This window comes from Haliotis rubra, unplaced genomic scaffold, assembly GCF_003918875.1.
Source record: "Haliotis rubra isolate DU_JTF1 unplaced genomic scaffold, ASM391887v1 Scf1564, whole genome shotgun sequence".
Taxonomy (NCBI): Eukaryota; Metazoa; Mollusca; class Gastropoda; order Lepetellida; family Haliotidae; genus Haliotis; species Haliotis rubra.
Genome location: NW_025765519.1, coordinates 60,860 through 78,820, shown reverse-complemented (window position 1 = coordinate 78,820; position 17,961 = coordinate 60,860). Strand labels below are relative to the sequence as shown.

General features: G+C 41.1%; 1 protein-coding gene across 1 annotated transcript; it reads right to left on the bottom strand.

Annotated features, from left to right (window-relative positions):
• Nucleotides 1-309: 309 nt before the first annotated feature.
• On the bottom strand, nt 310-17,824 carry LOC124270991 (protein GDAP2 homolog). The gene is made up of 13 exons (XM_046706057.1): nt 17,585-17,824; nt 16,534-16,816; nt 14,289-14,431; nt 9,758-9,911; nt 8,947-9,035; nt 8,430-8,506; nt 7,590-7,752; nt 7,238-7,421; nt 6,589-6,742; nt 5,660-5,799; nt 2,738-2,792; nt 1,285-1,428; nt 310-420 (listed from the first exon to the last, which is right to left on the bottom strand). Exons 2-13 carry the CDS (start codon nt 16,692-16,694, stop codon nt 367-369), a joined length of 1,518 nt encoding a protein of 505 aa, XP_046562013.1. The 5' UTR covers nt 16,695-16,816; nt 17,585-17,824; the 3' UTR covers nt 310-366.
• Nucleotides 17,825-17,961: the final 137 nt, after the last annotated feature.

The following is a 17,961-nucleotide window of genomic DNA, read 5'->3' as shown; positions in this document are numbered from 1 at the left end:
TTGCATTAGAAGAGATCACTGTTCTCATTGACAGAGATAAGTGTTTCCAGAGATCACTGTTCTCATTGACAGAGATAAGTGTTTCCATTATCAGAGATCACTGTTCTCATTGATTGGAAGTGGGTTGATCAAACTTGCCCAACATTCACTGCTTGCAAATCAAATATATCATGGACTGATTACAAAAATATCACACAAATAAATATTACCATACTCTCATCTATCGGAAACAAAAGTCAGTATTGTCAAACTGAAGTGGAAGTTAAAAAGATGGTGTGTGAGTAATCTCAGTTTCATCTGCATCCATGTATGGACAATTTACTGGAAGAAAGTTTGAGATGTTGGGACTCTATGGACATGTTCTCATCAAAGTCCTTCTGGACTGTCCTCGGGTGGAACACTGTAGCGAACACCGTTAATCTGAAAGAACACATTACATATTACTAAAAGCACACAGTTATTGCTTGTCTCAAAACGTCTTCCATTATTAAAGAGTGAGTGTGAGTGTGGGGATTAATGCTGCTTTGAACAGGTGAGGTGAGGTTGGGTTTAAGCGTCGTGCTTGAGAATATTTCGCTAATATGACGACATGCATGCGTGTGTATGTGTATGTCGCGGCTGCTTGTACTAGCCCAGACTTAAGCTGGTTTTATAGTGCTAGCCCACTGAGATACCATGCGCGAGTGAAGCATGAATACCCCACTCAGACACATTATACTGACTCGAGTTTCGACCAGTCCTTGTTGTACACATTAATGCTGTATGACAGGCGAGGTCCAACAAGTATCATATTTTACGTCTTTTGGTATGACATGGTCGGGGATCTCCGCGACCTTCCGATGCTATAACACCACGGAGGCGGTTTGCTTTGAACAGAATACCACGCTCCAGTTATCTCATGTTGTGTCAGCATTTTACCTGCTATAGCAATATTCCAGCAATATCACGGTGAAGGACACCAGAAATGTGCTTCTCACATTGTAACCATGTGGGGAATTGAACCTGGGTCTTCAGTGTGACGAGCAGACACTTTAACTATTAGGCTACCCTACCACCCCAAGACCTAAAGTGATGCAGGCCTCAGACATGTACCAATTTATTGAAAGCTACGAGCACAGGAATGCTGCTGTCAATACAAACAATCATGTTTATGGATGGATGGATTACTTTCCACTAATCTCTATCCTGAATATATTGTAGTCTTGCAATATTGATGGAAATCCTGTGACTACAGTTTAAGATGAAGATTTATTGTTGACTATGATGTGACCACTACTACTGCACCTGAATATCATAGTCCATGACAAACGGTGGTACATCCAGTTGGTCAGGGTTCATCTTGGTGTACAGATACTGGACACCACGCAGGTTATGCACCTTTGGCTTGATGTCTGATGCCGTAAAAGTGGTGAAAAACCATGTTGCGAGCTGAAAAGCACATGTAAAGCACATGTAAAGTTATTAAATTCTCAAATGAAAACACTTTTCCACACAGGCATCAGTGGATGTCAATGACTGAGTAACTGTATTTACTGATGGAGCTACATCCAAACTGTGATGACTCGAGAAAAAACATCATACACATGGTAAATGTCTTTGTCTATTCAGAAATTTATGTTATCACTTCTCAAGAGGAAATTTGGGATAGTTTGTCACTATATTACCAATTTTGTGAGTGGCAAGAAAATCAGACATTTTTCTTGTGTAAGGTTTCACAACATTTGCAGCAATGTCAAGGTCAAGTACATGACACCGGACTACACCAGTTGTCAGTGTTTCTGTTATCTGGTATATACCAGACTTTGATCGGTATATACCAGACTTTGACCGGTACAAAGTGAGAATGTCCGGTAATTTCAAAGGCTGTCGGTCATCGTGTCCAGCAAATTCTAAAATCAATTTTCTAATTACCTCTATCAATTTTATTTCTCTTCGATAAAGATTACGTTTTCACAATGACATCGAGGTGTTGTCAAGTAGAAAATAGCAGTTTTGGAAAACCCCAGGCTAAAAAGAGCGGCACTGATGCATTGCGATACCCTCAACATTTCTGACTGGTTGTTCGGGTGCAAGGTCTCGTACACAATGAAAAGCATGATCACTTGACGGGTAAATTTTACAAAGAACTGGTATTTGAAATGCTAGCTGGTCACGACTCACTAGGGCTGCACAATATAACCGGTTTACCGGTATTTACCAATTCAGACATGAAAACGATACGTATTGCGATACGCTGACTGAAAACCGGTATTTTGACTTTCATTCCGAAAACTTCGTTACAGTCGGGAATTTTCGGATATTTCCTTGTTTCATTTGTGCCAAATATTATTTACATGTTTATTTTGTCATGATTAAAAGTTGTGATCAAAGCCTAATCCAGCATAGTGATTTTGTTGTGTTCATGCTTTTTAAAGCATTAACTCGTTATAAGTAGTTTTTTGTTTAAAAATACTTTTGCAATATATTGTGATACATATCACAATATATGCTTTAGCATCGCAATATATCGCAATATGAAAATTCTCTGCAATACCCTACCCTACCGGTCACAATGTCCAGCTATACAAAATGCCAGCGGAAACACTGGTTGTACCAGTGCATGAATTGAGCCTTAACATTTGCCCTGTGTATTGTAACACGTAATGGACCTTAACAGCTGCTGCCAGTTGTTACTATGGAAAGTTAACCCTTCATGTGAACTAAATCAGGCCTAAATCACTAGTTCACTAATGCTCACCTTAGACCACCAGGTGGGGTGTATCACATAGAAGGCTTTTAGGTTCTTCTTATATCTGTAACACAAAGTAAAACATTTGTCATGGTCACTCATGAAGATCCAGGTTAGAATCGGTCTTCAGTAACCTATGACCACCTCATTCAGTAGTGTTGCATCCAGGAATTGGGATTAAGGGGGACATCCCCCTTAACTGTTACAAAAGAGGGGGACCTGACACCAATTAGGGGGGTCAGCTTTTCTTTTACACTTTCTTGGGGTAAGAAAACAACATTACATATTGCTTTAAGGGAATGAACAAGAGAAGACAAGTAAAGACAGTAAATTGGCAATTAAACATCACTAGACAAAAGTGATACCATGACCAATGCCATGACCACCTCATCCAGGCACCAATACCATGACCACCTCCTCCAGGCACCAATTCCATGATCACCTCATCCAGGTACCAATACCATGACCACCTATACTGACCACCATCCAGGTACCAATACCATGACCACCTCTCATCCAGGTGACCCAATACAATGACCCCTCATCCAGGCACCAATACCATGACCACCCCATCCATCCAATTCCATGACCACCTCATCCAGGCACCAATACCATGACCACCTCATCCAGGTACCAATACCATGACCACCTCATCCAGGCACCAATACCATGACCACCTCATCCAGGTACCAATACCATGACCACCTAACCCAGGTACCAATACCATGACCACCTAATCCAGGTACCAATACCATGACCACCTCATCCAGGTACCAATACCATGACCACCTCATCCAGGTACCAATACCATGACCACCTCATCCAAGCACCAATTCCATGACCCCCTCATCCAGGTACCAATACCATGACCCCCTCATCCCAGGCAGCAATACCATGACCCTCATCCAGGTACCAATACCATGACCACCTAACCTCCAGGGCACCAATACCATGACCACCCTCATCCAGGCACCAATTCCATGACCACCTCATCCGGGCACTAATACCATGACCCCCTCATCCAGGTACCTCATACCATGACCTCATCCAGGCAGCAATACCATGACCCCTCATCCAGGTACCAATACCATGACCACTCTAACCTAGGGCACCAATACCATGACCACCACCCTCATCCAGGCACCAATTCCATGACCACCCCTCATCCAGGTACCAATACCATGACCACCTCATCCAGGTACCAATACCATGACCACCTCATCCAAGCACCAATTCCATGATCACCCTCATCCAGGTACCAATACCATGACCACCTAACCAAGGTACCAATACCATGACCACCTCATCCAGGTACCAATACAATGACCCCCCTCATCCAGGCACCAATACCATGACCACCTCATCCAAGCACCAATTCCATGATCACCTCATCCAGGTACCAATACCATGACCACCTAACCAAGGTACCAATACCATGATCACCTCATCCAGGCACCAATACCATGACCACCTCATCCAAGCACCAATACCATGACCACTCTAACCCAGGGCACTAATACCATGACCACCTAACCCAGGTACCAATGCCATGACCACCTCATCCAGGTACCAATACCATGACCCCCCTCATCCAAGCACCAATACCATGACCACCTCATCCAGGCACCAATTCCATGATCACCTAACCCAGGTACCAATACTATGACCACCTAACCAAGGTACCAATACCATGATCACCTCATCCAGGCACCAATACCATGACCACCTCATCCAAGCACCAATTCCATGATCACCTCATCCAGGTACCAATACCATGACCACCTCATCCAGGCACCAATACCATGACCCCCTCATCCAGGTACCAATACCATGACCACCTAACCCAGGTACCAACACCATGATCACCTCACCCAGGCACCAACACCATGACCCCCCTCATCCAGGCACCAATTCCATGACCACCTCATCCTGGCACTAATACCATGACCACCTAACCCAGGCACTAATACCATGACCACCTCACCCAGGGCACCAATACCATGACCACCTAACCCAGGTACAATACCATGACCACCTAACCAAGGCACAAATACCATGACCACCTCATCCAGGTACCAATACCATGACCACTCTAACCAAGGTACCTCAACACCATGATCACCTCATCCAGGCACCAATACCACGTAGACCACCCCATCCAAGCACCAATACCATGACCACCTAACCCAGGCACTAATACCATGACCACTCTAACCCAGGTACCACCAATACCATGACCACCTCATCCAGGTACCAATACCATGACCCCCTCATCCAGGCACCAATACCATGACCACCTCATCCAGGCACCAATTCCATGATCACCTAACCCAGGTACCAATACCATGACCACTTTCAACCAGGTACCAATACCATGATCACCTCATCCAGGCACCAATACCATGACCACCTCATCCAAGCACCAATTCCATGATCACCTCATCCAGGTACCAATACCATGACCACCCTCACCCAGGCACCAATACCATGACCACTCACCCAGGCACCAATACCATGACCACCTAATCCCAGGTACCAATACCATGACCACCTAACCCAGGCACCAATACCATGACCACCTAACCCAGGCACCAATACCATGACCACCTCATCCAGGTACCAATACCATGACACCTCATCCAGGCACCAATACCATGACCACCTCATCCAGGCACCAATACCATGACCACCTCATCCAGGTACCAATACCATGACCACCTCATCCAGGTACCAATACCATGACGACCTCATCCAGGTACCAATACCATGACGACCTCATCCAGGCACCAATACCATGACCACCTCATCAAGGTACCAATACCATGTCCACCCAACCCAGGTATCAACAGATACCAATTCTGTATCTCCCTCACTATCATATCCAAATGGCAACATGGAGATACCAGGAACCATCCTGTTTAAGATACTAACCTGCGATCTAATAAACTATAAGCAAACTTGAGGTAGTTCATAGCTGGGTGGTTGCTGCTGTCTGTCTGCGTGTGGAAGTACACCACCACGTAGTCCTTCTCCACTACAGGGTCCATCACTCGCACCATGTAGAGCAGGGCCTGAAACACACATGCAGAGCAGGGCCTGAAACACACATGTAGAGAAAGGCCTGAAACACACATGTAGAGCAGGGCCTGAAACACACATGTAGAGAAGCACCTGAAACACACATATAGTGGAGGGCCTGAAACACATGTAGAGAAAGGCTTGAAACACACATGTAGAGCAGGGCCTGAAACACACATGTAGAGCAGGGCCTGAAACACACATGTAGAGAAGCGCCTGAAACACATATAGTGGAGGGCCTGAAACACACATGTAGAGCAGGGCCTGAAACACACATGTAGAGAATCGCCTGAAACACATATAGTGGAGGGCCTGAAACACACATGAAGGGAAGCATCTGATTCACACATGTAGAGCAGGCTCTGAAACACACATGTAGAACTGGGTCTGAAACACACATGTATAAAAGCGTCTGAAACACACATGAAGGGAAGCGTCTGAATCACACATGTAGAGAAGCGACCGAAAAACACATATAGAGCAGGGCCTGAAACACACATGTATAAAAGCGTCTGAAACACACATGTAGAGCAGGGTCTGAAACACACATGTATAAAAGCGTCTGAATCACACATGTAGAACAGGGTCTGAACACACATGTAGAACGGGGTCTGAACACACATGTGGAGCAGGGTCTGAAACACACATGTAGAGCATATATATATATTTAGGCTGATAGTAAAATGCATCCAGTCTCCAGAAAATTCTCAGAGTCAAAGACAATGAAAGCCTTATGTTATTTTATGAGACAATCCTAATGTAGACTTCCATGAATGGCTCACCCTCTCTGGATCCACATTGTTGGCAGGGAAGTTCTTGCCAACAAACACAACCACGGGTCGGCCAACACGGTCCACTCCTGACCGATACAAACATCTCAGGGCTGCTATGTCGGTTAGATCGTCGGTCTTGGAGCGCTTCAAGAACCTGTCATATCTTAGAAGAAAAGAATAAATTAATTGCAATAAGAGAGAGACAGTGTGTTGTTCATTTAACGAATTGTTCTCTAAGTGGGTAATGAAACACTGGCTTTAGGGGTGATTAGTAAATGTGTAAACAACTGAAGTACAAAAGCCCTCCCTATCTCCAGCGAAACAATGACATTCTCTAACCAGCACCCAGTCAATGTCTATCAGGTCACACCCATCAACATCCAGGTTAGAACTGATCTTCAGCAACCCATGCTTGTCGTAAGAGACAACTAATGGAAGTAGGGGCCAGACTTGCTAACTTGGCTGACACTTGTCATCGTATCCCATCTGCTTAGGTAGATGCTCTTGATGTTGAACACTGGATTGTCTGGCCCAGATTTGATTATTTACAGACTACTGCCATATAGCTGGAATATTGCTGAGTGCAGCGTTTAACAACAAACAATCCTGTCACATCATCCGTCTCAATATTCTGTAAATTCCAAATGCATAATCGTACCTCCTTTTCATCTCTATTTTCCTCTGTTCGTCACTACTCTTCCCATAGAGACTTGTTTTCTTCACTTTATCAGGGTTTTCCTCCATTTGAGAAAAGGGATGATGACCCACATCGAGTGCTGTTGATTGCTCAAATGCCCGATTTAGGTCAATGGTCTCTTCAAAGTCTTCTCTTCCTTCTGCCTCTGTAAGCACACCACAATATCACAAGATAAAAATTGCTGTCGTTGATTTTAAAGCAAACATTTGTATCAATCTTTTTATCCAGCCCTACATTGCAGGTTTAATATTTCCTTAACACTTGTACTGTTATACCACTTATATAATATGTAATGTAATATATTTCTACTCACTGAGAGCTGCAAATGCAGGTTTGTCCAAAATGCGAATCTGTCTGTCTTTGATAACAGGTTCACCATTCTCATTCCCTATGTCCCGAGGCAGCAGTTCTTCAGCGTACTTCTCTTCTCGGATATTGCGAGGGAAATACAAGGGCAATAATCCCTTGTACACATCCTGTAACAAAACAATGAGCAAACACATTGTTCTCTCCACTGATACTGCCAGAGAAAACTAAGGGCAATGATTGAGTGAGTTAAGTTTTATGCCGCTTTTAGCAACATTCCAGCGAGGGACACAAGAAATGGGCTTCAAACATGAGGGGAATTGAAAACCAGGGACTTTGGTGTGACGAGTGAACGCTTTAACCACTAGGCTACCCCACTGACAGTAAAGGCAATAATCGCCTGGAATATTTCACATTTCCATCAAGATGAAGACATACGTGTATTTCAAGCAATAATTACTTATATACCAGTCATCTGTTCTTATCATACAATGAGAAGACTGACTGACTGACTGAGTTTGGTTTTACGCCGCTTTTAGCAATATTCCAGCAACATCACAGCCGGGGACACCAGAAATGAGCTTCACACATTGACAATGAGAAGAACAGATGAATGGTATTACTGGTATATAATCACAAAGCCTTGCAACCCTTTGAACTAACAGGTCGCGAAATGTCTGCATAGTAGCATAGTAAATGTACATTTAACACCAGAATGCACCCACTCCCTTCACTTATGTGAGCCACTATACAGCAACTGTCTATTTGCAGGTTGTCCCCATACACTAGGATCTACCTTTGTAGTTATGTGATCATTTTCAATGATTTTTGCAATGCTGTAACTCACCACATTCTCCTCTGAACACACAAACACAACTGTGTCTAGATCGTCACCATACTTCTCCAGGAAGCGTCTGGTCGTCCCTGTGGAAGAATTAATTGTAATTTGTAGTAAACTGAAGCAATGAGAAATAGTTCAGGATGAACAAGTGCTGAAGCCCTCAAACACTGAAAGACTACCATCACTGGAGTGTTACTTGTCTTAGACTGTCCTAGTAGTCTTAGAGTCGCAGACTAGGTCTAATTTCATAGGCTGTGGTTATAATAGTATAGGAATGGATCATAGCTCTGATGAAAATGAATACCACCAAAAAACGGAGAAAGAAGACAGCATGAAATGCTCATATTTGATTGACATAATTGCAGATTTGATATTTTGAATTGATGTATCATTAAGCTGACTTTCATTCTGATTTTCTATTTCTCTCTGTATATGTTTTGTTTATGACCTAGGTAATAAACAAAGGTCAGTGACTCTTATTTCTTGATTTACAGACTCTTGGGAAACAAAAAATTAAGCTTACTGATTCCAATGTGTGCACCACTCTCAGATGGGTAACCCCTCCTGCTTGTGTGAATACAACAGAGACCTATGGAGTGTACGTTGTATTCCCTAGAAAAACAAAGAAAGTCTGGATATACAAACACAACAGATACCCATGGAGTGTATGTTGTATTCCCTAGATAAACACAGAAAGTCTGGATAAAACAAACACGACAGCGACCTATGGAGTGTATGTTGTATTTCCTAGATAAACACAGAAAGTCTGGAAAAACAAACAACAAAGACCCATGGAGCCTATGTTGTATTCCCTAGATAAGCACAGAAAGTCACGACAGAGACCTATGGAGTGTATGTTGTATTTCCTAGATAAACACAGAAAGTTTGGATAAACAAACACGACAGAGACCTATAGAGTGTATGTTGTATTCCCTAGATATACACAGAAATTCTGGATAAACAAACACAACAGAGACCCATGGAGTCTATGTTGTATTCCCTAGATAAACACAGAGAATCTGGATAAACAAACACAACAGAGACCCATGGAGTGTATGTTGTATTCCCTGGATAAACACAGAAAGTCTGGATAAACAAACACAACAGAGACGTAGATAAACACAGAACATGTTGATAAACCAGCAAAACCTAGGGTATGAATGTTGATGTTGTTCAATGCAGAATGAAGCGATAAGCAAATTAAACACAGGCCAAGAATGTTGTATTTTGAAGATAAACAAGGAACATTTTGACAAACACATATAAGAAAGGCCGAGGTAATGAATGTTGTATTCCCAAAGTAAATACAGAAAGTGTTTTATGTAATATATTACCTGCACAATTGTAATGTGTTCCTGTAGCTATTGTAGAGGGCGCTCTCGGCCGCCATCACATACTTGATGTTAAACCGGGGGCCGACTGTATGGATGATATGACGTGCAGGAAGGTTGTGGCCTTTTGTAATCTTTGCCTCGCCTGTCTTGCAAACTGAACAGAAAAGAGTGAGTGAGGGAGTGAGTGAGTGAGCATGCTTTAAAGGTGAGGTGAGGTGAAATTGGGTTTAACGTCGTGCTTGAGAATATTTCACTCATATGACGACATGCATGCGTGTGTATGTGAATGTGCGGCTGCTTGTACTAACCCAGACTTAAGCTTGTTTTATAGTGCTAGCCCACTGAGATACCATGCCGCAGTGAAGCATGACCCAACTCAGACACATTATACTGACTCCGAGCCGACCAGTCCTTGTTGTACCCATTAATGGCGAGCGCCAGGCAGGGACCAACAAGTACCATATTTTAACGTCTTTTGGTATGACGCGTCCGGGGATCGAACACGCGACCTTCCGCTCTCCGGGCGGACGCTCTAACCACTACACCACGGATGGGGGTTGCATGCTTTAAAGGCTTCTTTTAGCAATATTGTGCAAGGAGAGAAAAGAAACATTATGACACAACTGAATGAGGAAGTGATAAGCATGGTTTTAAAACCTCTTTTAGCAGCATTGTGCCCGGAATTGCCAGCAACATGTGTAACATCTTGTATCCATGACCAGAAAGACTTTAATAACTTGGTTACCCTATCACCCTGGGCCCAGATTATCGAAGCTCTCTTAGCGCTAAGATAGTCGTAAGTGCCATACATTAACATTAACTTACGACTATCTTAGCGCTAAGAGAGCTTCGAAAATCTAGGCCCTTGTTCATAACCAATGGTAGAAGATATTAACATATACAAAAGGTACAAGATCTAATTTGCATTTGTCCTCTACAGCCTATGTGATGCGTTTCTGGCCTGCTCATATTTCCGAAATAGCATTACTGACACAAAGTTGTATACCCACATCAGGATGGGAGTGGGCTTGCGCTTTACGATTGAGCACAATTGTATGCCCTTTCACAGGGTTTTACATGACACATGATTCCTGTGTATTTGACGCAACAATTTTGTAAAAGACTCTCAAAATATTATCATACGAGTCAAGCTTGACGCAAGTTTTATGAGTTACCTTCACAATTCAGTTCAGAGTCAATAAAATCGATCTGATAAGCAAACAATGATAGTTTTCGTGAGGTCTTCATTAATTTAGATTTTTCTTTCAATTCATGTTAATAACTGTATGTTACAGTGAATAAATCACAAGCCGGATTATTTGTTCAGTATACTCAAGTTTGTTATGACTGAACTGAACTGTGAAAAATATAGTGTTTATTAACTAACATATGAATGAGAATACAACACATAAACAATAAAACCTTTCCCTTTTGATATACACACATAAATATTATGCTAACATTTAATGACTCCCAAATATTGAAAATGACTACCAAAAATGAATACTGTGGGTCACCATGACTCTCTTTTTTCAAAGTCTGTGTAAAACCCTGCTTTCATCAGGAGTGAACAGAACAGAGCAGGATTTTATTATGAAAAATCATACAAAATGATATAGAGAACATGCATACAATGTGCCATTATGGCTTATATACATCTACATGTATTAGAAATGTATAATTGAAACAGGGACAATAGAGTTTTTGTTGAACTGGGCAGTTTCTGTACTAAAGGAGGGGTTGTTGGATTTCATGAGGAAATGAACTTATCAATATGATGGTTATTACAAAAATAACTAGGGATTGTACTCTTTCTTACATCATAAGAACTGTACATAAGATACAGATATAATATGAAATATGTCACATAAACATGGTGGTTACAAATTGTACATATTCTATTTTCTATGTCTATATTAGACCATTTGCTGGTTTCAACCGGTAATCTACGATTGCATGTTCGCAGTTTATCAACCAAATACGTTGTTTCAGTGGAAGGCTGATCAAATAAGGTTCTAAGTTGGCAGTATGGTTACATAACGGGAAGTATTTACTTTTAGATGAATTTTGAAGGGCAGCAATCCATGAATGCTTTAACTGATCTATAAGTGTACATTTAACGTAGTTTTTCAGTCAGGATACGGAAAGACAACTTTGTGACAGCCATATGTATAAGATATAGTGTTGGGAATTGGTTGAAATCTCACAATTGATGATTGCTTCATTACCAACGAACAATCATCGACAAAAATTGGTTAGCGTCATTTTTCAGATTTTCCTATCCAGGTTGTTATTGCAGATATGTATAACATGATGCAACTTGCTACTTTAAAGTGATGACTAATATATCATGAACATAAACTTCCCGGAGTCTTCAAGAAATATTCAGTCATGGCGCTTCAGTTAGCGAAGTGAGTTTTCTAAGAATTAAACACGTTTTCAGGCCCCGACAACTTCAACGATATGTTCCATTTTGTCAAGTATTTCAAAGACTAAAACAGTAGATCCAAAATCGTTTATGTTCGATTATGAGAAAATGTGATCGATTGCTTGGTCGTTTGGTCACTGCGAACAATCTTCGATTATTTAAATTAATCGGAACACCACTAATAATATAGCCATACAGTTTGAAGTATACAATAAGAATGACCTGCCATCTCTTAAACCATATTCTATGTTTACTAAAAACATGTTCTCAGTATGAATTTTACTTTACTTCTACACTTCATTCAAATGGCACTTCTTTACCGCAGGGGCGATGGGGTAGCCTAGTGGTTAAAGCGTTGGCTCGTCACGCCGAAGACCCTGGTTCGAATCCCCACATGGGTACATTGTGTGAAGCCCATTTCTGGTGTCCCCCGCCGTGATGTTGCTGGAATATTGCTAAAAGTGGCGTAAAATCAAACTCAGTCAGTCAGTCAGTCTTTACCGCAAAATTGTGTCATCCAATATGACAGTGATATTATTCCATCATTACAACATCCAGAACAGAAAGGGGAACCGAATATGGGTCAAATGCCCTCCAGCTAAAGAAGGACAAGCCCTTAACTGTTTCTATTTTCCAAAAACAGAGACCAACAGAAACAATGTAGACAAAGATAACAACAAATGCTACCATGTGATACTATTTGGCTGAGATGTGATAGTTGAAGATACAAGAATACCTGTAGACCTGGAAATAGCTGTAAACAAATGATTGTTTTTGTTTGTTTGTTGTTTAATGGCACACCTAGACTAACAACTAGTCTCTGAAATGAACATATTTTACAGAAAAAATAGTTTATAATAAAAAAATGAAATACAATGAAAAGGAGCCCTGAGACTTTCTTCATTTTCAGGGACTATTTTTATTTTTCATTTTTTTTTATTTTCATGAAACAAAAGTCTTCTATCATAATGGTAGACTACATTTTCAGAGACTAAACAAATCTGCAGAGAGATATTTATTGGAATGTGTGTTTGACAGGAATATTTATTGCTTAGCCTTCCCACTGTCGGAGGTGTGGGCAGTTCAGGCAGCTGTACGTATAAAGTGTCTCCAGATTTTGAGAGCAAGCATAGGGATACCAGCTTAGGGTAGCATCTTCTGAGATTCCTATTCATAGAAAATTGGATCTCTCAATAACTCCATTTTGGTCACCAAAGTTACTAACATTTCTTAAAAATCCAAAGGTTCTATCTGCACTATATGTGGCAGTTTGATGTCCCATCACACATTAGAAACTTTTATATGGTAGGTACTAAGACAGAGTCATGTCATCTGATTGAAATGTTTAGTTCACAGTGAATGATTTACACATACAGTGTAATGTTTAGGTCAGGTAACTCGAGTGGTCAATGCTTGTGAAATCATTTGAAAGGACTGCCATTGATTGGGACAAATGTTCTGTGAATTTGCTTTCACTGGTGGTGAAGCAATTACCTCATCAACATTCCAATTAAATGTTACCATGAGATGGAAAACCTTTTGTAATCATCCCCTCTCCTTATGACAATGAAAACATACAGATTTTATGAGTCATCAAATCTGTAGGGTAATCACACATGTTGTTTGGCTGGAGTGGAAGGACAGGGAAGAAGCAGGAGGCCTTGGCTCAGTGTGGGGTTTTGGGGTGTGGTGGAGGAGGCTCACAGGTTCTGCCACAGGTTCATATTAAACACCATTGACAGCTAGAGATCAACTGATAATTACAAGCGCTGTGCTCGCTTGTGAATTCAGCATATTGGTACAGACCCTGAAACTGGGGAAATCTAGACTTGCCACATTATCTAGACTTGCATGGGCTTTCCTGGATGTGTTTGTTTCAGGGTCTGTATAACAGACTACGCCACACCCAGCAATATTCCAGCTATATGGTGGCGTCTGTAAATAATTGTGTCTGGACCAGACAATCCAGTGATCAACAGCATGAGCATCTATCTACACAATTGGGATATCATGACATGTGTCACCAAGTCAAAGAGCCTGACCACCGAATTCCTGTAAACAAACTGACTTACCACTTATATAATTGTAAACATACTGACTTACCTCTTATATTATTGGATATTTCTTTATACAGTTCAGGCCCGGCCTTCTTAAATATTCCATCACTTTCATTATTTCTATCGTTGAGGTGTTCATTTGTTGTGTTGACAATAGCATGAACATTCAGTCTCGTCAAATCTCCATTCCTGAAAAATTCCAATTCAAAAGGTGAGGTAATATACCCTGAATGGATACTGGTGGAAAGGTGTGTGTGTAGGAAGGAGTGAATGAATGAGTATGGCTTTCTTGCATTATTCTGGCAATATCACCGTGGGGACATCAGAAATGAGCTTTACCAACAGTATACCCATCTAAGGAATTGAACCTGGGCCTTTTTAGTGATGAGGGTATGCTTTTACCATTAGGCTCACCCACTGGCTGTAAGTGAGTGAATATAGACTTATGAAAATAATAATTGGCCACTTATATAGCGCTGAACTCCACGCCGCAGGGACAAGAACAGAACAGTGGACATTATTACCCTGGATAACCCAAGTTGCCTGTGAGGTGCTGGAAGGTTTACAGTCAAATGGCTTATACCACTTGGTACCCATTTTCTTCTGGGTGGCTAGAGGCATTTTTTTAACAAACTCACTTGACCACATGGGTGCTTTGTTGTGGGGCCTAAGAGTCCTAGAAATTCTCAGAAGGATAGCATATGTAGGTGAGAGGAAAGTGAGTAAGTGAGTTTAGTTTTTTTGCCACACTCAGCAATATTCCAGCTATATGCCGGCGTTCTGTAAATAATTGAGTCTGGACCAGACAGTCCAGTGATCGACACCATCAGCATCAATCTACACAATTGGGAACCGATGACATGTGTCAACCAAGTCAGTGAGCCTTACCACCTGGTCCCGTTAGTCGCCTCTTACAACAAGCATGGGTTAATGAAGACCGATTCTAACCGACATCTTCACGGGTTTAAGAGGAAAGCAGGGCTCCAGATAAATTTTCAACATCAAAAGTACGTACTCCTTACTTTTTCAATGCAGGAGTACTGGAAAGCCTTAAGAGTACATCTAGAGTGCTTAATGGAATTTAATGGAGTATCAGTAATCTTGTGTTTCGTTTCATATATGCACAACAACATTGCTACTCTTGTGTAAACAGGTCCATAAACAATAAAACAATACCTTTTCAGATAAATATGTCTGTAAATGATTCTAAGACCGTACACCATTGCTGTCGTGTGTATCTGCTACGTTTTCTAAATTATTTCCTGCCGTATCATGCACGTTTTATATCCGTACATACGCCGATACGGCCCTTATCTGGAGCCCTGGGAAAGCACTATGTTCAACGGCTCACAGAGTGATGAGTATTATTCAGTGACAACAGGGTTGTACGTACAGTTGTATATATTCGAACAATACATGCTACACATCCATCCAATATTTCCCACATTGTCTCATCTATAAGACCTGAAAGGAATCTGTTTTGGAACAGGTCACCAACGACCTTGGTAGGTTGCAAGAGGAGACTAGGGCATCAAATAGTAAGACTCATTGAGTTTGTTGTCTCTGTGTTTTTGTCTAGATGATTAGGATTGTTGATCATAATATCAATCACTGGATTATCGGGATCAGATTTAGTTATTTACAGGCTGCTATCATGTCGTTAGAATTTTGATGAGCATGGCGTTAAACAACAAAGCGAGACAATAATTCAAGTAATATGACACAGGGCTCCAGATAAGGGTCGTATCGGCATATGTATGGATAACAAATATGTAAGATACGGTAGGAAATAATTTAGAAAGCGTAGCAGATACGCACCACAGCAATGATGTACGGTCTTAGAATCATTTACAGACGTATTTATCTGAAAAAGTATTGTTTTATTGTTTATTGACCTGTTTACACAAGAGTAGCAATGTTGTGGTGCATATATGAAGCGAAACACAAGATTACTGATATGCCATTAATTTCAATTCAGTACTCTAAATGTACTCTTAAGGTTTTCCAGTACTCCTATACTGAATAAATAAGGAGTACGTACTCCTGATCATGAAAAATTATCTGGAGCCCTGATGACATATGCCTAATTGCAAGCAAGAAAAGTGTTAATGATATTATCCACCTCACCCAGGGAACAAGGAGGTAAAATCTGAGGGTTATAACAGGGAGTTATTTAACTATTCATGGGTGGTTATTCATCTCCAGGTCTAGTCATACAATCAGAACATAGTGGAAAATGTTCAATCAGAACACAGAGCCACAAACTGATGCAGTCACATGTGTCATCTCACCACAGAATAATTTTTGCATTCAAGTCATTTCGCCACGGGAATGGAGAACATCGTTCATCTTCACTGTTATTTCTTTCACCATATTCAGGCAGCTGAGTCAGATTCCAGCGTGTCAGTTCTTCAATATTTACAACATCATCTCTCGCACCCAAAGGATCCATGTCTTTTTCAAAGATGTGTGCCAAGGATGAAAGCTGGCTGGCTGGTTATATCATCCCACGGTTGTATCCTTTAGATAAACACCACAGTAGTACATAGTCCACTAATCAGTGATCATGGCAACCTGAAACAAGATGTGGTTTGAAATCAAGCATCTGTTGTGTCTTTGACATTTTATAAATAAATTACTCAATGTTCATCAGATTTTCACATGTTGAAGAGTAAAGTGGAATAAATACATAGATTTTCTGGGAGGAATATCCTTTTCAAGTTATGTGGCAGGATATACAAATATTTGTTTTCTCATTTTCTGTTTTACAGGATTTCATATCATCATAATATTTCATTGATGGAGATCTATGTTATTCATAAAAAAAAATATTTTGGTATTCTAACAACTTACCTACGTTACCTAATCTAAATATTACGTAACTAGCGTTAACTAGCTTCAACGTTTTATAAATATTGTGATCACCACCTAAAATTACCTGACAACTGTATGAATCATGTGTAAGCATCATACACTCTCGGGTCAGAAAATTGTTTTGGTCACCAACGACTTTTCTACTTATCTTGCCCCAATCTAAGACAGTATCTTCTTATGTCACATGCATCTCGCGATATTCCAGTCGTGGGCAGTAAGAATAAAAAACAGTCAATACTGCGAAAAACACAGCAAACCATATGAAATAGGATAACGAAAATGGACGTTTATAATTTCCCTCAGCTGACGACTGCGGAACCCTTTCTCAAGCCGATGACAAGGAGGAAGTGCTACTGAGACTGGAAGCCCTACTTCTTAAACTTTTCCTTCAGATCGTCTGAAACAGCCTTAGACATAAACCAATTATACTCCAAACTAAACATATTTAACGCTAGAATGATGCCAAACCTTTCAAAACAATATGAGCGCTGACAGCTTATATTACAGAGTTTGGAAACTGTCTTCTGCTCAAGTTCACAGCTCGCGTGAGTCCGCCATTTTGTTCAGTCATGTGACTTTATAAACAACGATGAACTCGCCTGATTATAGGGGTGTTGCATTCATGTATGCTGTAAATGACTGCATCTGACAAACGAAACTAGGTGATAAAATTAGATGTACTTCCATTTCTTGTAGACTGCTTCTTTCCCTTGTCAGTAATAAAGTCATCCCTTGCGAGAAATGGACATGTCAAGGGAAGTAACTCGTGTTTTGTAGCCCGAACGAATCCAGTAATGGCAGTGGCCTTGACGCCTTCGTCCAAGTTCGAGACTTACTGTAGACGG